This window comes from Sapajus apella, unplaced genomic scaffold, assembly GCF_009761245.1.
Source record: "Sapajus apella isolate SASKATOON/1434 unplaced genomic scaffold, GSC_monkey_1.0 scaffold2, whole genome shotgun sequence".
Taxonomy (NCBI): domain Eukaryota; kingdom Metazoa; phylum Chordata; class Mammalia; order Primates; family Cebidae; genus Sapajus; species Sapajus apella.
Genome location: NW_022436942.1, coordinates 59,308,804 through 59,330,254, shown reverse-complemented (window position 1 = coordinate 59,330,254; position 21,451 = coordinate 59,308,804). Strand labels below are relative to the sequence as shown.

Genomic DNA, 21,451 nt, shown 5'->3' with positions numbered 1-21,451 from the left:
GAATGTGAGAAGGAATATAGCCCTTGCAAATGACAATCCTCAGAAATGCTAGGACTCTGCCCCTCTTGTGCATCGCCTAGTCAGCTCAAACTCAGACAATCAGGCAAAGTAAAAGCTCACTATTAAAACTGACTATCCATCATGGCTAAAGGGCTTAGGCTTTTAAATCTCAACTCTACTAGTTATAGTTGAATGATCCTGAGCTAAATGGTGACAGCACCCCCCCCCCTTCAGCGGATACATTCCAAGACCCTTAGTGGATATCTGAAACTGTGGATAGTACTGAACCCTATATATATGCCTTTTTCCTATACATATACATACCTATGATAAATTTTAATTTCTAAATTAAGCACAATAAGAAATTGACAATAATAACTAATGATAAAATAGAACAACTATAAGAATAATGATAAAATAGAACACTTTCTCTCTGTCTTTATCTCAAAATTCTTATTGTAACTGAAATGATAAAAAGCAAAGCTATGGATAATGGGGGCACTGCTGTACTGAAATCTCTTCAAGCTTCTAAAATACAAAATTATTTGAAACATCCTCAGGCAGAAGAAGCAGTTTTAAATTCCACACAACATAATGCTCTTTTCCAGAAATTAATCATTTGCTTTTCTTTGTGGCTGCCTTTTTATGGCTCTTCTTCATTCACTTTCTGAGCTCAAAGGTTGTAAAATGATTTTTCAGAAAATTATCTCTGAATGCATCCTATAGATCAAAATGTATGTGTATATGTTCCTCAGTAAAATGAAAAGCAAATGCAAATAAGAGAAGAATGTGGTATGTATTTTTAGAAAAAAATAATTTTGTTACTCAGCAAATGATAGCAAGGAACACAGATACCAATGCCCACATTTGCCAAGGACTGAAATAGCTTGTTTTCCTAAGCACCCCCACCTATTGACTAAACTCACATCACACATCTAAAAAAACCCACTTAAAGAGGAAGAGATTCAAATGAAGGATAATTAGAGTGTTATTTCTAAACCACAGCACTAACTGTTATGAAAGGCACCACATTCACCTTCAACACAATGAGAAATAAAACAGAAGTCCAAAGTAGCCCTTGTCACATTTCCATACAATGTTATCTTCCAGCCACCCCAAAAATCCATTCACAAATAGGAAGACAGATTATCTCATCCACGCTTCAGTTCTGCTCAAGAGAGCAGCCAGATTCCTCAGATTCTATAAGCAAACCTCAGCCACACTTCTCAAAAAAGTGTCTATTTGCAGAAAAGAGGATAGAAAGCCCCCAAAACTTCACTCTCAACTAGTGCTCATCTTCAAGAAAAAAGGTTGACACAGTGGAAAAAACACCCATAAGAAATTTTATTATTTTATTTTTTTTTAGACAGAGTCTGGCTCTGTCACCCAGGCTGGAGTACAGTGGCGCAATCTCGGCTCACTGCAACCTCTACCTCCCAGGTTCAAGTGATTCTCCTGCCTCAGCCTCCTGAGTAGTTGGAATTATAAGGGCATGCCACAATGTCCAGTTAGTTTTTGTATTTTTAGTAGAGACTGGGTCTCACCATGTTGGCCAGGCTGGTCTCAAACTCCTGAACTCAGGTGATCTGCCCACCTCAGCCTCCCAAAGTGCTGGGATTACTGGCATGAGCCACCGTGCCCGGCCCCATAAGAAATTAAAGACCTGGGTTTTAATCGGGGTTTGTCAATTGCTAATTTTTTTCTTTTGAGCTAGTAACTTCACTTCCTGTGCCATAGCAAAATAGGCATAATTCCACCTCACAGACTGCTATGATGGCTAAAAAAAAATGCAGAAGAAACATTTGTGAAAGCCCTTCGGAAACAACAGAATATCAAATAAATGTAGGGTTGTGGTATCATGATTGTTATGAATCTAAAGACTGGCCATACGTTTACCTTTTCCTTATTTTTGTTCCCCTAAAGCATGAGTTTATCCTGACTCTTGGCAGAACTAGAGACAAGTCTTTCTTTGCTGTCCTTCTTCTTTTAAAAGTCTCTCCTTACTGGTCCTCTCGTCTCCCTCTCCCCACAGCCTCTGGTAATACTCTTTAAAGGGAAAAACAGGAGACAAGTCTGTTCCCTAATTTGAGACCAGGCCTTGACATTTGTTCCAGAAAGTAATCTTTGAAACTCAGGGAAATAGGAATGAATTTTATTACATCAGAACCACAAAAAGGGGAAGATGAAAAAAAAACAAAAATCCAGAGCATAGAGACCAAAAAGAGAAGTGACAAAGTGGAACATCACTTACATTGAAAGAAATAATAAACAATTAAACATGCGTTTAATTGTTGAACATGCGTTCAACAGAACCTAACTGGTCCCTTCTTCAGTATGGTCTTCTTACGCTAAGGTTGGAGCTACTGTAAGGGCTTTTAAGTTTTCTAAGGCTTTTTTATGCTAATTAGCTGGAAATATTTCTACCAAGTTGTCTGAAGAAGAAAGTAATTGCACATTGAATGACAGAATAAGAACACCTGAACTAGAATCTTGCCTTCTCCTAAGGCTGTATAACCTTAGGCAAGGTACTTACCCTTCTTTGTGCCTTAGTTTCCCCAACCATAAAATAAGGAAAATAGCATGAGAATGTTATAGGAATTAAATGAGATAATGAATGAAAATAGTTCAATAGTTTTTGAGGTTGGGAATATAGTAGAGTGCTTAATACATTGTAGCCATAATTTTATTATTATCAAACTGTATTTAATGCCCCCAAGTATACAGACAGTACTAGTCATTCTAGCTGATTGGAAACAATAAAATCCTAATGTTTCTCTCCTGGAAAATGAGTATGTCCTAGCTTTTAAATAATAGATTCACAGGGAAAAATAATCATGCATAAATGGGGAAAGGGTCATAGGTTTTAAAAAGTGACATACAAGAAACTGTATCAGAAATTACTTGGGAATGACACATATCAGAAAAAAGTTATTTTACAAATTCTAAATGAGACCAAAGGACATATTCTGTGATTAATGACACTTCTCTAGGACTGTATGATGGGCCTAATAGATAAGGAAAAAGCAATAGAAGAAGTACTTTAGATTTCAGAAAGCTTCCAATTCTATTTTACATGGCATAGTCATTAGTTGTGATAATTTGATCTATATCCACTAAGGTTTATAGTTTCAAACTAAAAAAAATCAAAATCTATGCTTCAGTTTACTATGTTCTTGACTCTTAAATTGTAGTCCCAAACCCAGTACCATTTACCACTTATATTGGCCCATAAAGGGAAGCAGAAACTCATATTCATTAATTATGAGTGGCTAAAGGATAAGGTCAAAATGAAATTGGTAAACAGGCAAAAGAATTGAATCAATCAGAAGGAAAGAGAAACCACACAAATACAAGATGAAGATGAATGGCTTCTGTATTGGTACAATATAATGAGAGACCATCTTTTTGGTATTCCAGCACAAGTTAACGGGGAAACTGCTAAATGATGTGGTAACTGAGATAACACGGATTCTGGGGCAAAGGTGCTTTCAGGCTTCTGAATTTTGCTTATGATGATGGTGACAACAAAAATGATTTATTTGTCAACTATTTATTACTGAACTCCAAGTATGTGCCAAAAATCACAGTGGACATTCTACATGAATTATTTAATTCCTATAACAAGGCTATGTGGTTTTGCCAGATATAATACATTAAAACACAGGATGTCCTGCTAATCTGAATTTCAAAATATATATATATATTTATTATTTGTATCCTATGCAATATTTGGGACATACTTTTAAAATATTTGTTTATCTAAAATTTAAATTTAATTGGGAACACTGTATTTAATTTGGCAGCCTTAATACTATGGGATAGGTATTAATTTCTCATTTTACCGATAAAGAAACTAAGATTCAGAGAAATTAAGCAATTTGTCCAAGGCTGTAATAGCCATCAAGTGACATATCTAGCTTTTAAACACCTACCGACAAAGCTTGCTTTCAGAGCCAGTATAATGCACTGTTATTATTATTATGCTCTTTCCTGCATCTGCGTGGTCATACCTCTTCCTCCTGTTGATATCCTAGTTGACCTTCAAAGTCAAATTGGTAGACCATATGTCTTTTGAGTCCTTCTAAATTCTCCCCAGAATAATACGGTTATGCTCCCAAAACCTTATTTATTTCTCTGGTCCAGCCCTTTAAAACAGTTTGACTTCTATCATAGCAGGTTAAGCACATGTCCCTGTAATGGGCATTCATCCACCTACAGCTGTTTCCTAACATCACCCTATTTCCTTTTGGGGAAGTCCCACTCCCTGGCTGTGTGCAGTCAAGGTGGCAGAAGAAATCAAGGGGTCCTTCTCTCCCACTATGAAGGCTGAAGGGAGAGGTCTTCTGTCCTGTCCTTTGTCTCATCACTGTCTATCCACCCAAGGGAAAGGTACATGGCCAGTAGAACTGTTCTCCCAAATCTTTCAAACTTGAGCCAAATGATACAAAACTAGGAAAACGGGTAAGAATTCATTCCTTCCACATAGTCAAATAGAAGATACTCTATTCTAATCAAATAGATATTCTTGACTTCTCTATTCCTTTTCCAAGACTGGCTCTTTAGGTTTTCCTTCCACATTCTTCAAATTTAAATTCCTTCTTTGTTTGGATTAAAGGACTGGTTTCTCTTATTGGGAACAAAGAACCCTGATTGATTGTCTCTCTTGAACACGACTGAGTGCCTTAAGACCCTTGCTTAATAGAGTTCTGCACCATTTCAAAATGCTCCAAGGAGGGTATCTTCCCAATAAACACTTGTTAGTAAATAGTAGGCACTCAGAAATGTTTGTAAGCTCAAAGGGGGATAAACAAACAAATTGTTCAGGCAGATGGCACAGAAAATCTACAAGACTCCCAAGTTCTCTCTTTTTGTACTTAGTAACCCGTCTGAGAGCCTTTAGAGAGCACTTTGAGAACTGGGATTATTAACTTTGTAAAAAAAAGATGGATGACTTAATAGGCCTTGATATGACTAAATTGCCCAAGCTGCTTCTAAGATGTATGACTCACTGCAAATAAGAAACTCAGTTTGAGAGCTCTTCCATATCTCCCAACAGAGAACTATGATGTATTTGTGCAAGTACACTAAAAATAAAGAGAATGGAACTGAAATCACATGCTACCTTGCCAGAATAATGTGAGTTTTAAAAATACTTTTTTTAAATAACAAGTTTCTAATTGTAACTTAATATATTTTTTTCTTAATTATAATTCTAGGCTAAAGGATTGGCTTTATTTATATTTTCAAGCAACACTCGACATATGTAGGGTTTAAAGATCTATGATAAACTGATGGGTAGATAAGTAAAGTGACATGTTTTTAAGGTGAGGGAAGAGACTTGAGATATAATTAGCCCACACTGATAAAACACCATTAGGATATATCTTAATAATATTTATTTAATTGTATTATAGTAATATCACCACAGGACATCAATAAAGGAAAGGACAGACCGAATCTACACTGCCTGCATCTGACTTTAACAGAATACTCAATTCTGGGCACTGCATTTTCAAAGATATTTCAATTAAACAAGAATATTTGTAAGAGCAGAGAGGGTACAATGGTAAAGAAATTGGATACCATATAATTCAAGGAAGCGCTGAAGAAGACACGAGGAAATGTTTCAGCTGGAAAATAGCTAAGGAGAAGTTTTTTTTTTTTTTGAACAACTGAAGGATTGTCATAAGAATAGTAAGATTTATGCCATATAGCTTCAGAAGGCAAACATATATCTGGTGAGTAGAACAGATTTTGACAAACAACACATAATTGTTTATTAAGAACCTACTCAGGACAATATATGATGTTAGGAGTGAAAGAAGATACAAAGATGAATTGAGGAAAGTTCCTGCCTTCTGGGAGAACTATAAGACTATAGAAACAGATGGACTTTGAAAAGCCTTCTAAGTTCTGTGGAAGCATGGGGAAGTGGGGGAACAATTCTGACTATGAGATCTAGAAGACTTCTTGGAGGAAGTAGAATTTGAGTTACATTTTGAAGAATGAGAAGGTCTAGCAGGCATTTATTAGGGAAAGGGATTTTCCAAGATGAGAGAGGAGCTTGAGCAATGGCAAAGAAGTGGAAGAGTAAAAGCCTGTTTGAGAAATAGTAAAAAGCTGTGGATGGCTGAAGCTGAATAATATGGGTAATGGCAGTGTAAAACGAGATAAGCCTGGACAAGTAGGGAGAGGGTAAATTGGAGAGGGCTTGAAAAGCTGGGCTCACAAGGCTAGGCTTTCCTCTGGATAGCCATAACAATTTTAGAAGAGGAGGGCTGATACTAATTATCTTCTCTAGAGAAGAACCTTGGTTAATTAAAGAAGAGAGGACCACTAAAGACAATTATCCAACATCTAAAACCTTCCATTGGGCTCTCCAGAATTCTCTGAACATCGTCAATCTCTTCTCAGATTGCTCCATTCACCTTCTTGCTCTAAGGAAAACCTGGATCCTCCCAGAAGTCACTGCTTCCCTGTGGCTCTTTCACATAGAACCGTTTTTCTCCAATAGCTCTGGCACCAACGCATCTGAAGGAGTAGGTATCTTGCTTGAGTCTCAAATCCATCTTCAGCATTCTTCTCTCTTCCCTAAACACCTTTAGCCTTGAACCTCAGGTTGTTATATACACCATCTTCTACCCTTTATCTTTTTACTCTCCTGGTACCTGCCAGGTCATGTTCTCTTATTTCTCAACAAAGTTAATGTCTGGCTTATCATTCTTCCCAAAATTACTCAATTCTTGACTATTTCATTTGCATGTATATATATAAATGATCCCTTCCACATCTTGGCCTCTCAGTCTCTAGGAATTTTTTCATTCAATGATCTTGCCCTCTATGCTTTACAGTTTCTTATTTCTTACCTTGGTCTAGACTTTATCATTACCAGTAACAACACCTTGTGCTGATATTACTATAATAAAATTAAATAAATGTTATTAAGATACGTGCCACAATATTAGTGCTACACAATCCATTCTCTTACCACGTCTTTTATCCTTGCAGATCCTCCTTCTATTACACTAACCCCAACACTTTTTTGAACCCTCTGGGAACTTCAACCGATTGGTCCTACCAACTTTTCACCATTCCTCATTCCCTTGATGTTTTTGTCTCCTCTTTACCAAATCACAAAATTAATCACTATCATCACTCCCTTTCATGCACCTTCAATTCCCTTTCTCTCTTTTCCTATTTCCTCGGCAAAACCACAATCCTGTTCAAATCCAACTCGCCACCAACTCTATGCCTTTACTCAAAAGGCATAGAGTAGCTACACAAAATTAAAGAAATACACAATGATAATAACTGGTCCTACTTTAATTTCAGGACTATGAATCTCAAATGCCCTTTAATGTGAGTTGGCAAACATATTTTCCTCTCCATATCTTTGTTTCTCTCTCTTTCTCCCTGTGATTCCATTCTTATTCTCTGAGATGACCTCGCTTTCCACAATAAAGATTAAACTGACACCATAAGAAAATAACTTATTAGAACCTTAGCACACCTGCCAATATCTACCTACTCCTCCTTCCCACCAGTTACCACAGATAAGCTATCCATGGTCCTATTGTGCATAGCTCTCATCCTCTCACTGATGCCCACATCACAAACTCTCCCCTCTCTCGAACACCATAAATTATCTGCTGGAGAGCTGCTATTTTTAAAAGAAACTCTTGACCTTACTTCTCCTCCAGCTGCTGCCCTATTTCTTCACTACCCTTCACAGGAAAACTGCTCAAATAAGTTGCCTATATTCAGAGCATCTAATTTATACCCTCACATCTCCCTTAAATCCACTTCAATCAGGGTTTCATCCCCACCACTCCACTAAAATGGCTTTTATCAAAATCACCATTGACCTCCACTTTACGAAAATCAATGGCTAATTCTCAGTCCTCATCTGATTTGACTTTCAACAACATTTAACTTAGAAAACCATTCTTCTCTTCTTGATAAACTTTTGTAATTTCCGAGATGTGGCACTTCTGGGTTTTCTTCATCTTTGCTGGTGGTTCTTTCTTGGCCTTCTTTGCTGATGGGTCATGTCCTCTTTGACCCTTTACTATTGGAGTGTCCTAGATCTCAGCCCTTGATGCTCCCCCTTCTCCATTTATACTTCTTCCCTTGGTCATCTCTTTCAATCTCATAGCTTTAAATAGCACATATATGTCAACAACTATTAGTTTTATATCTCTTTCACAGACCAATCATCTTTCAAACTCCAGACATGGAGGTCAAACTACCACCCATAAGATCTTGCCAGCTCTCAATATTATCACATTTATAGTCAAACTTCTGAGCTCAGCCCCACCTTTTCCCTCAAACCCACCAAAATCTGCTTCTCTTGCAGCCTTCACCATCTCAGCTGATTTTACTCAGGCCAAAACACTTTACAGTTATCCTTAGCTCTTCTTTCTCTCCATAATCCTAATCCATTAGGATATTTTGTTGGCCCAGCTTTAAAATATATCTAGACTCTAAATTCTCACCATCACTTCTGCCACTTCTAGTCAGAGTTACTATCATTTCTCCACTGGATCATTCTGGAGGCCTCCTATCTAACCTTTCTCCTTTTATCATCTCCTCCTATAATCTCTTCTCTCCATAGTCTATATTACACCCTGTTAAAATATAAATTAAATTATGGGATTCTTCTGCTTGAAACCCTGGAAGAGCTCTCACTTCACACAGGGCTCAAAGTCCTTACATGGCCTATAAGGTCCTGCCCTTCTGGCCCGTCTGGTCCCTGTGACCTCACTGAGATGATTCCCCACCTCACTCACTCCACTCCAAGTTCAGGAGCCTCCATGCTGTTCTTCAAACTGCCAGACTCAGTCTTACCTTACAACCTGTCCACTAACTGTCCCTCTGCTGGAATGAAGTTGCTCAGACATCCACATGGCTGTCTCAGAAACGTCTAGTTTGTGATTACACACCTTCATGACTCAGTCTACCCTGACCACCATATCTAAAATGGCAACATGCTACCCTCTTCCCACCACCTGATTCTCCTACTTTTTCTTTCTTTCTTTTTTTTTTTTTTTTTTTTTAGACAGAGTTTCGCTCTTGTTACCCAGGCTGGAGTGCAATGCGTGATCTCGGCTCACTGCAACCTCCGCCTCCTGGGTTCAGGCAATTCTCCTGCCTCAGCCTACCAAGTAGCTGGGACTACAGGCACGCACCACCATGCTCAGCTAATTTTTGTATTTTTAGTAGAGACAGGGTTTCACCATGTTGACCAGGATGGTCTCGAGCTCTTGACCTCGTGATCCACCTGCCTCAGCCTCCCAAAGTGCTGGGATTACAGGCGTGAGCCACCGCACCCAGCCCGCTACTTTTTCTTTTATCCATAATATTTATTCTTTTCTTAAACACTATATATTATATATAACTTATATATAATTATAATATAGTTACATATAACTATAATGTAGATCACACAGTTTGCCTATTTAATATAATTATTTATTTATTATCTCTCAAAGTTACTATGTGAACTCCCCAAGGGCAGGGACTTTTGTCTGCTTTGTTTACCGATGTAACTCAGGTACTTGTTGAAACAAAGGCAGGCAGAAAAATTCAGAAGCTATTGTAGTAGTCTAAAACACAGCTAATGAAGGTTTTTTTCAGTCCTACCCTACATATATTTATTGGAAGTATAAAGATAAATAATCCAGAATCCCTGCCCTTAAAGACCTTTCAGTGGACAGATAGACAAGTAATTTCAACACGTTCAAAGATAACAAAGCAAAACCAGGGCATCCTGGGAAGAAAGAACAGCAGAAGCAAAGGCTGGGAGGCATGAAATGGTATCACATGTTTAGAGAAGTGAAAACACGTTGATATAACCAGATGTTATGGTATATTTGATGAGCCAACTTGACCAGGCTACAGTCTCCAATTATTCAATAAGTACCAATCTAGCGTTGCTGTGGTGTTTTGTAGATGCAATTAAAGTTCATAATCCATGGACTTTACTTAAAGGAGATTCTCCTCAATAATCTAGGTCAGTTGAAAGGCCTTAAAAGCAGAGCTGAAGCTTTTAAGAGCTGTGCCCAAGAGTTCTAGCCTGCCCTTGCAGGTAGCCTGCCCCATGAATTCAAACTTGCCTAGCCATCTCCAACAATGAAAGTCAATTCTTTGTAATTAATCTCTAGTACATGCTTTCTACTAGTTTTGCTTTTCTGATTGAACCCTGGTTGATGCACCATAGTAATAAAGCTTAAGGAAGAAGAGAGCAAACAAATGAAGGGTGAAAAACAGCAGGGGCAGAAAAACAGCAATTTCCAACATGCTAAGAGGTTTGAACTGGACCCTGTAATCAGTAGAACAAGCACAGTAACTGGTCAGGGGTAGAGATGAATCATTCTGGATTTGGTACATACTAGGATAGGAGGCAAGAGGAGGAGAGAGATGCTAGAGTGGGGGAAACCAGGAAAGTTACATGGAGAGAGATAAGAGGAGAGCCCTAAGACTGTTATAGAAGCCAAGAGATCAGTGTTTGGGGAACAAGTGGGTTCCCCTTGGTCTGGTGCATCAAGAAAGTCTGGTAGGCACCTATTGTATTGTGATAAAAGGAGATCACTGAGGGCCTCAAAAACAGCCAGGTTGGAGTGGAAGTGCTAGGAACCAGATTGTGTTGGTTGCTCTCGACAGAACAGAGCAATCAAAAGTAAATTATTCTTTCACAGGTTTGGCTTGGAAGGAAGGAGGGAAAAGTGGCAGAAAAGAGAAAAGGATACAGTGTCAAATGATCAAAATGTAGAAGCTTGAGCCTTTTCATAGACTGAGTGTAATCAGCCAGCAGCGTGGAAGGGTGAAAGAGATGAAAACAAGAGGACACATTCTTCTGAGCAAGCTCCAGGAGAGGTGAGGTGACCATGGCTAAAGGACATGGGTGAAGGCTTGATCAAGGACAGTGGGAGGCCTCTCATCTTCTGAAAACTGGAGGAAAGTGAGGAAGGATGGGCAAAGAGCAATATATTTGAAGAGAAAGGATAAGGGACCTCCAGCAATTCATGCCCAATGGCCCCGGTGTTTCTTGGTGGGTTAGGAAACCCCATTACATGCTAAGAGGGAGAAGATGGTGTGACATGGCTAGAGATGGAGATTTGGCTTCATTAGCAGCTGCATGGCCACACACCAGGACATTACAGAGAGGAATCAGGATCAGGTAAGAGTTGTTCTAAATGACTTATGAATTCTCTCGCAATTTGATGTTTCCATAGTCACTTTGCAGGAAAATTTCCTTGGTCACTGATATTTCCTTGAACCCAAAACGATGCCTAGCATGTAGCAGGTACTCAATAAATATTTGATCGATAAATGAATGAATACTTAAATGAGCTTTTCCCCCAAATAAGCACATAAAATGTTTTTACTTCCTTTAATGTAGAATCATTTTAACATTTGAAAGAGATCACAGATGATTTCCAGAAGGTTTAAAACAATGTAATGACTCCATTCTTCTATCCTGATCTCAGGAGGATGTGGGCAAGCCAACACAGATAACCAAGGTTTCAAAGTGGGTGGTTTTTAGCTTGAATTTTTTTCCTGAGCCATCTTAGAGCAAATTATCAGGAAAATGGCCAGGTCTCTATTTTGTTTTATTATATAATGAGCTTTCCTGAACTGAGCAAGAGTTTATGCACTCCACTTTTCATTTAGATTCTACCACTGCACACAGAGTCTCCACCTTCTCTGATCCATCAAACTCTCTCCCCTTTTATTTGTCTTAGTGATATTTACCACTGACTTAGGTGAAAAGAAGGGGAAATAGAACAAGACTCCTAACAAAATCAAGCTTAGCTGAAAGTGTGGCATAATTACATAATAAAACTACAATGCAGGCTGTGGTCAAGTTGCTGTTGAAATGGGTCCCCATTGAACTTCCCCATGCATCACCTGGGTGGAAGACTTTGGTTTTTCCATTAGTGATTCCAGAAGAGCTCGCCTCCATTTTTATTGATCTTCTGCCTGGTGGAAGTGAGGAATGCCTGACAACAGGCAAGTGACGACGTGACGCTGGGCGGCTTGCCACACTTCGCCGTTGATGGATTTGCAAACGCTTTTCAGCCCCATGAATAGATAAACTTAAACCTGGAATAAGAAAATGGCACCATTAGACTGGAGAAGTCACTTCAGAATGGCTAAAAGGCTGTTACACTCTGGTATGAAGTCCAGAGAGCAGAAGCAACCATGCTTCAAATTCTTAAGGTATGTGTCACTCAAAAGTAGACATCCTTAGTTACCAAGACAAGATCTTTATGAACCAAGATTCAATCGGTTAAATCTGAAAATTCTTATAAAGCTTCTTACCAAAATGCTGGGAAAATATGCAAATATTTGGCATGCTGTTACCAAAGCAATAGGGTTTAGGAACTACTGCTGGGGTAACTGGAATTTCAATAAAAATCAGGAATTTTCTCCACAAGATTCACTGACAGGCAAAAGTTGGCTGAACTTACATTTACACTTTGATAATCTTAGAATTATATGAATCTTGAGAACTATTTTATTCTGAATATTTCAAACATGCGAAAAGAAAAACGAATAGTATAATGAATTCCATGTACTCATCAACCAACGTCAATAAATATCAAAACTTTTCCAATCTTTTTTCATCAATCCCACTCCCTTTGTTTTTGGTTTGCTTTTTAGATGCTGGAGTATTTAAAGCAAATTCCAGACATCGTGTCAATCTTCTCAAAAGCAGTAGTGATTACATTGGCTTACCTAGACTACATCATTAATATGGACTCCATCTACTAATTCATATCAACTGTATAAAGAAATGCTGAGTTCAATGTGTATTTTTTAAAAGAAAACACTCATTGATCACCATTGGAGGTTCCTAAGATACCAATTTATTATTCAAAGAATTAATAAAGGGAATAAAGCAAGCATTTATTCTGCCTTTCCTTTACTAACCATTTCTTTTATTAGTTGATCAGGGAAAGTTCTTCACTATACAGAAGGATTCTTGCTAAGAAATAGCAATAAAAGAGAATTGAAAAATCATTTTAGAATTACAATACAAAGTCTACCAAGAACACAGAAACAAGGAAAATAACAAGCCTGCTAAGAAGTAAACTGCAAAATCAGCAGTTATAAGTCATATTAAAGGTAGGAAGGATCACCTTAAGTTTTCCCACAGGAAAAAAAAAGGATATGACCTGGGCCAACTTATGAATTCTAGCGAATCTTAAGGAAGGATGACTCAAATCAGACCAGGGCTTGGTCAGCCAGGAAAGCAAACAGTGTAACACACATAGGCAGTGCTCATCTAAGAAATAGGCTCAAAGTTCAAGAATTCCAACTGCATAGAAGACAGTCCTGACATATATGATTTTATTCTCCTTTATCCATTTAACTACCCTCATTCCAACAGTGCTCACCAGATAACCTGTGGATTAGGATTTGGCTTCCAGTACAGGAAGAGAGTTTTTACACTAGTGTTCCTGTCTACCTGGTAGCCAGGGTTCTCAGTGTGAGCTAACAGATGGACAACCTGAGCTTTCACACTTCTACCTCCACATGAATTGCTTGGCATGAGCTTCTAAGCCTATGATGCTGTGAGCCTGAGCCTTGGTCTCAGGAGATTCACCCAGGTTAGAACTGCCATGCTGGGTGGCCCCTTGGGAGATAGGCTGGCAGGCTGCCCCCAGGCAAGGCATGCCCTGCTCTGATGCTCAGGTGCCTGGGAAAGTGTAAGCCTTCTACTCCCAGAGGTTTCTCTCTATAAGTGGGATAGACAGTGCTCCACCATGCTCTGTGCCACTGGTGCATGTTCCCCATTTCCATGGAGGTACAAACTAAACATATGTAGACCCATCAAAAACTCCAGAAGAATGCAAACAGATTTGTGGGTGACAGATGATGGGAGGAGAGAGACATTTTAAGTCAATATCAGATGATACATGCACTCTCAGTCTGCAAATATGAAACAGACAGCTCTCCTGAAAACATTTATTCTTTTCCTTTCTGCAGAGGATTATTGGGCTGAAGAGAACAGGATTCTGACTCAGCACAGCACTTCTAGCTTTTACATAACTTTTCTTAAGGAAGCACAAAATGATGTAAATGAGAATTGAAATTATATCATGAAAATAAATGAGATAGGTACTTGAAATTGTATTTTAAAAATATAATAATGTAGATCATAGAAAAATGTTAAAAATAAAAAAAATCAAGAATATTTCCAGTAGAAGACAGATATGAGGAAACTGGGTATGTTACATGGAAATTTGGAAGGAATCTTTAATGCCTGAGAAAAAATTCACATTTCTTCTCTGGGAACTAAGCATCCTCAAAGTACAGATAAAAGGCCTAGCCTAAGAGAGCTCTCCTCACACAAGGGCTAAGTCAATGAGAGAAAGAGAGATTTGTAAATAACTAGTTTGAAAGATAGAAAATATACTCCAGACATTTGAAAATGTTAGCATTTATAGAACATTCTGAAGTCACATCTTTAAAAATGAATTGTCAGCCAATAAATTGCATCATCCAATTTGTTCTTATTCTAGAAAAAAAATAGTTGACACTAATTATCTATTAAATGTCAGGTACTACACTAGATATTGATCATTATCCCATTAATGCCTCATCACAACTATAAAAGACAGTGAATTGGTATCTACATTTTACCAATGGGAAATCTGAGGCTTAAGAAGTTACTTGACCAAGGTCACACAACAAAATGATTAACTGATATTTTAACCTTGCCTTTTTCCACTAGGCCATGCAGCCTAATGGATTCAATACCAATATAAACACTAATTGTTTTAAGCCTGTAGTGGTTCTGAACCGTAACTTAACAGAAATTTATCCTTGCGGGGAGGAGGGGCATAGATTGGAAAGTACAGAATGTTAGGAATCCTTTGACCTAAGCTCTTAAAGAACCACCTGTTTCTTCTCTCTCCCATGCTTGGCTCCTGATTCTTGATCATCAAAGACCTTAGTGATTGTCAAAGACCTTAGTAAGAACTAGCTAGAGCTGTACTTTCACCTTGACACACTTCAGTTCCTCTCACCCACTCCAGTCAACACTTCAGTCTCTCATCTTGCAATTAGCCCTTATCATGCAATGTCCTTGAACTCTCATTCATCTGCCAGTATATGGATGGTCCATTTCTCAAACATTCAAGAGTCTCTAATGGCAAAGGCAAAGGTCATATTGTGCACTTTTCTGATTCCTTCCCCATCTCTGAACAAAGTAGTTTCCATAGGGCAGGTGTGGGGTGATGATCCCCCCTCAGTCCCTTTTCCCTCTGCACTTTGCACACTACATGGTGCAGACACCTTGGGCGTAAACAGAGCACTGTGCCAAGAGCCAGTCAAGGAAATGGCACTGAGCATACTTACCTGTGTAGAAAATTTTTCATTTAGTGCTTCCTGTTTTACTGTATCCTCACAGTCTGTCCTGGGTGCCTTGAGGCCCGAAACTTAGCTGCCTCCCTCAGCCTCATCAGAGAGTTTCCTCTCCCACTCAGCTGAGAAGATGGGGCCCAGGTGATATAAAGTTTCTAATCCTCCTTTCCACCCTCAAATCACAGTTACAAAAATCCTTTTCCTCTTGAGACACAGCATCCACCTTACTTGATAAAATACCTAAAGTCAGAGCCTTGGGAAACACACACTCTGGGGAATAAGGTGAGGTTAGTACAAAGTAGTGTTTAAAATGTGGAAGCTGTAGTCAGAATTCTGGGCTCACATAATTCTGACTACAGAGTTCTTGGCCACACCATTTACTACCTATGTTACTTAATGCATTTATTTACTATTTTGCCTCAGTTTTTTCACCTGTAAAATGGTGTAACAATAATTCATACCTCAGAGGGTTTTGTGGGAATTGAGTTTATATGAGTTTATACCTACAGAGTGCTTATGCCAGTGTCCAGCATAATGGGTACTCAGAACAGATTAGCTGCCATCATTAGCTTCTATCATATCAATGATTCTCCTTAGTCTTTGTTTTTACCCATCAGGCTCCAGGCTCTAGCATTTACACCATTGCCTCTGCTCACCTGTTTTTAAGCTCTTTCTTTGGCTTTTGTTTTCATGACACTTAAGCTTCTTGCCACCTCCCCTTACCTTTTTAAATTCTTTTTGTTCTTGTTCCCAAAAGTGAGTGTATTAGTTTCCAAAGCCTGATGAAACAAATTACCACAACCAGGATTGGTTCAAACAGGATTTTATCGTCTCACAGTTCTGGAGGCCAGGCGTCCCACTCCACAGTGTCAGCAGGGCTCTGTGCACTGCTGTATGTTCCACAGAAGTGCAAGCTGAACACCTGCAGACCCATCAAGACTCAGAAAAGCAAACACAGAAGCTCTGGGGGAGAATCCACTCCTTGCCTCCTTCAGCCTCTCATGGGCGCCAGCATTCCTTGGGGTTCCTTGCCTTGTGATAACATTACTCCAATCTCTGTCTCTGTCATTATATTACCTTCTCAGTGTTCATATCCAATCTCCCTCTGCCTCTCTCTTATAAGGACACTGGTTATGACATTTAGGGACCACCTGGATAATTGAGGATAATCTCCCTATCTCAAGATCCTTAACAAAATCACATATGCAAAGACTCTTTTTCCAAAAAGGTAACATTGGCAGGTTCTGGGAATTAGAATGTGGACAGGTATTTGGCAGCCATTATCAGCCTACCACAGCGGGCATTTTCCAAAGTTTTGATTTTGGCCTTTTCTTCTCTCCATCCTGTCCATCCTTGGGGGATCTTATGCACTCCATATCTGCATCTGTAATCTCTATGTGATCAGCTCCCCAAGTCACGCCTCCCACTTTACTCTGTCTCCTAAACATCAAGCCTACGTTTCCTGCTTGGTCTGAGTTTTCTCTCAAGAAACTTGATGAGTCCATGGAACCACAATAAATGACTCATATTTTAATAAATAAAAATCAAAGCTCAGATTTTCTTTAAGGCTCTCAAATATTTTCTTTACTCCTCAAAAATCCTACCTAAAAAGTGAGAATTTTTCTGAATAACATAAAATTCTTAGGTGTTCTTTTTCTCTGGCCCACTTCCAAGGTGCACTATTTCTGGCTTCACTGCACAGTTAGCAGTGTGCCTGTGTAAAAATGACTTGCTTTCATCCAAATGTCATTTCTGTGATTCAGAAGGACTCTATGCCACAGGAACATTTGTCGTTCTGTCAATGTTTTACAACTTGCAGCAATGCTGTCTATGTGTTACATTACTCTTCTTGTCATTTCTTAGGTAAATTACTTTTCAAAACACCGAAAAACTATGTTTTGAATGTCACCACCACACACAAAACATAAGACTCATCTATTCTTAATTAAGGAGAAAAAAAAAACCTTGTAGAAGGGAGTATTTATTTCTAGTTTCCTCTTTAACTACAAAGTGAAGGGTAAATCCAGTGCTTCACCTTCTTAGAACACTGACCAGAAGAAAGATGGGAACTCTCTTGGTTACTCTCTCATCTGAATTTATTTTCCCAAACTTTCTGGAGCTTTTCTAATATCCTCTCTTATTTGGCTCAAATAACACTTTATAAAATGTTTACAAAATAGACTGATACCCTCCCGCATCTGAGGGAAGAAGCAGCTCAAACACACAGTAATATATGCAGAAACGGAAGCACCTCATCTGACATCAGCTTAGGCATGTTCCTATGGGGGCGGAGAGGGGGGGCAGAATTTGTGCTATCTTAGTTAAGTGAGCTCAGGTGGACCCAGAGAAAACAGGTTTGGAGGGGCTTTGAGCATCAGAACTGTTGGGTAACTGGGGGTAGGTGCATTCCTGAGAGTGGCATGAGCTCTCACCCACGTAGGACCCCCCACCCTGGAGACCTAAAGATAAGGTGTCGCTTAGTCTCGGTAGGGCTGATGAGATGATTTGCTACTGCCCAACTATCCTCCACCACACCAGGTCCTTGGCCCTGTCCTGCTTCCTTTTATTTCTCTTCTCACTTTGTGTCAGGCTATTTGACAGATTAGCATCAGCATGTCACAAAAACCTGGCAGTACCAACACATCAAAGCCAGAAAGAACTTTCTGCCAAGATGTTGTCATTTGGAATTTTGTTACAATTATGTCTAAAGCCACATTAACTGAGCGTTTAAGTGCTTTGAAAAAAAACCCAAAATGCTAAAGCAGAATTTATAGATCAGAAAGGGTAAGAGCCTGTAAGAATGTTTGACCAGCATTACTTAAATTCAAATAAAGTGCTGCAGTTAGATTGTTGGTGCTTTCTTGCCTTCAAATCCTCCCCTAGACTCTTTACAGACTTTTTGTAACTTAATTCTTTCCTGCTGCTGAGGCTGAGTGAGAGTCTCTCTTTTATTCCTCCTGCTACCGAATTCTATTAGAAGGACTTCATTTCAGGAAACCGCAGTGGCAGAGTAGATTATGGCCCCTGATTCATATTTCATCCATTCTCTCTGCCGCATGATTTGTTTGTACTTCCCAATAGAGAGAGAAAATACATTCCCTGCCCCACTGGTTTTGGACTTGGCCATCATGACTTGCTTTTGCCAAAGGATGTTAGCAAACAGATGAAAACAGAAATGTGCTTGTGTGGTTTCCGCTTGTTTCTCTTTTGCTTCTGCTATTATCATAAAAAGCACGTGTCCCAACTAGCCATGGGACCCAGAAGGAGACACAAGAACAAACTCAAACCTGATCTGCAACCTGGACCAAGCCTCATTCATACCAGTCAATATCAGGCAAACAACAGCTGCTTGAAAAGTCCCTGAATGAAAAGACAATCGTTTCTGGGTGTGAACCACTGAGATTTGGGGTTGTTGGTTCACAGCAAAGACTTGATGAACACAGCCCCAATAACAGTCTCCGAAAGGCAAAAAGGAAACAGTGCTAGTGCTTACAGTTTAATCCTAAGTAGTGAGTTCCTTTAAAAAAAATAAAATCGTCCTTCTTGTCTGAAATGCTCTCTTTCATAGCTCTAATCTAATACATTCTTCTAAGATCGGCTCACCCATCACCCTTCTGGAGAAATCCCATTATTGCCAACTCCCAACTCTACCAAGCATGCCCAGAACCCTCAGCTCACATGTCCCTCCCCTGCACTCTGTTAGCAACTGGTACATACCTACACCAAGACCTACTCACCTGCATTGTAACTGTCTGCATATCTGTCCCCTGAATGCAGGGCCAGGAGTGTGTCTTATTTCATGCTTATCACAATGCCTAGCTCACAGCAGACACTAATGTAAACAGTTCTAGAAAGAAATGGAGGGAGGTGCGAGTGGCAGGGAGTGGGCAGGACAGGTACCAAAGTACAGTCGGCCCTCCTTATCTGCAGGTCTCATGTCTGTGGATTAAACCAACCTTGGATAGAAAATATTCAGAAAAAAAAAGCTACAACTAAACCAATAATAATAAAGGAAAATAAAATTTAAAATATAGTATAACAACTATTTACATAGCATTTACATTGCATTGGGTATTATAAGTAATCTAGGCTGCAGTTGGTGGCTCACACCTGTAATCTCAGTACTTTGGGAGGCCAAGGTGGGCAGATCACGAGGTCAAGAGATCAAGACCATTCTGACCAACATGGTAAAACCCGTCCCTACTAAAATTACAAAAAAAAAATTACCTGGGTGTGATAACACATGCCTGTAGTCCCAGCTATTTGGGAGGCTGAGGCAGGAGGATCACTTGAACCAGGAGGTAGAGGTTGCAGTGAGCCAAGATCACGCCACTGCACTCCAGTCTTGTGACAAAGAGAGACTCTAAAAGAGGGGATGGGAGGGGAGGGGAGGGGAGGGAAGAAAGAAAGAGACAGAGAGAGAGAAAGAAAGAGAGTAAGGACAGAAAGAAGGAAGGAAGGAACGAAGAAAGGAAGGAATGAAGGAAGAGAGGGAGGGAGGGAGGGAGGGAAGGAAGGAAATCTAGAGATTATTTAAAGTATATGGGAGGATGCACATAGGTACACTTTTCCATTTCATAGAAGGGACTTGAGCATTTTGGTATCTGGGGCAGGGTGGGAGGTGGTTATCCAGAAACTAATCTGGTCTAGTGATACCTAGGGAAGACTATAGGTAACTAAACTCGAATATTCTCAAATGCTAGACTTTCGTTGCCTTGATTTTGTTTGGAGAGTGTTCAGTCCCTGGGATGTTAGCTGAGAACTTGGAAGAGCGGGTGAGTAAGGGGAAGTGGTCAATGAAGACAATCTTGAATAGCTTGGCCTTCCTACTCTCCTTTCCTCACCCCTACAAGCTCATCTACAGTGAAAATAACCTGAGATTTTTTTAATTCACAAAGACTGATTTAAAACTCTTTAAATGTTGTAGTATATAGTCAAAGGAAATGAAACTAGTATGTCCAAGACATATCAGTACTCCTATGGTCACTGCAGCTTTAGACACAATACAGCCAAAATACAGCCATGATGTGGAATCTAAGTATATATCAATGGAAAAATTGATAAAGAAAATGTAGTGGATATATCCAAAGACATACTATTCACCCTTAAAAAAAAAAAAAAAAAGGAAATCCTGTTATTTGCGACAATATCAATGAACCTGGAGGCCATTACGTTAAGTAAAATAAGCCAGGTAGAGGAAAACAAATGCCACATAATCTCAGTTATTTGTGGAATTTTGAACTCATAGCAGCAGAGAGAGTAGAATGGTGGCTACCAGGAGCTGGGGGAGTGGTGCTCAGTTGTGGAGATGTTGGTCAAAGGATACATAATTCATTTAGACAGGAGAAATAAGTTCTGGGGATCTATTACACAAAATAGTAGGCATACTTAATAACAAGATATTATATTCTTAAGAATCACTAAGAGAGTAATTTTAAGTGTTCTCACCACAAAAATTGATAAGTATGTGATATAATGTATGTATTAATTGGCTTGATTTAGCCATTCCACAATGTATACATGATGATAGACATATACAATTTGTATTTGTTAATGGAAAATAAGTATGTAAATAATTAAAATAAATAAAAATAAAAATAATGTAGATGTCATTGAGGAATTAATTGCAAATTAAAACAACAATGAAATATCACTGCACACCTGTTAGAATAGTAAAAATCAAAAACACTGACAACATCAGGTGCTGGCAAGAATACTGTGCAACAGGAACCTTCATTCACTGCTGGTGGGATACAAAATGGTATGGCCACTTTGGAAGACAGTTTGGCAGTTTCTTACAAACTAAACATACTCTTGCCATACAACCCAGCAATCATGTTCCTTCGTATTTACCCAAGTGAGATGAAAATTTATTTTCACACAGAAATCTGCACATGAATGTTTATAGCAGCTTTATTAATAATTTCCAAAACTTAGAAACAACCAAGACGTCCTTCAGTAGGTAAATGGACAAATAAACTGTGGTACATTCAGACGATGGAATATTATTAAGCATTAAAACAGAAAGAACTATCAAGCCATGAAAAGACATGTGCGAGCTTTAAGTGTCCATTTA

The 21,451-nt window shown here is 39.0% G+C and overlaps 1 protein-coding gene across 7 annotated transcripts in view; it reads right to left on the bottom strand.

Annotated features, from left to right (window-relative positions):
- The window catches only part of ANO4 (anoctamin 4), a 398,033-nt gene that overhangs the window by 200,843 nt on the left and 175,739 nt on the right, over positions 1-21,451 (bottom strand). For 6 of the 7 annotated variants that reach the window (XM_032298965.1, XM_032298973.1, XM_032298986.1 and 3 more), the window contains one exon: positions 11,911-12,105. In XM_032298965.1, coding sequence (XP_032154856.1) covers positions 11,911-12,105 — 195 coding nt within the window. Of the gene's footprint in view, positions 1-11,910; positions 12,106-21,451 lie in introns of those variants that run through there. The other variant, XM_032299008.1, reaches the window with a different exon arrangement.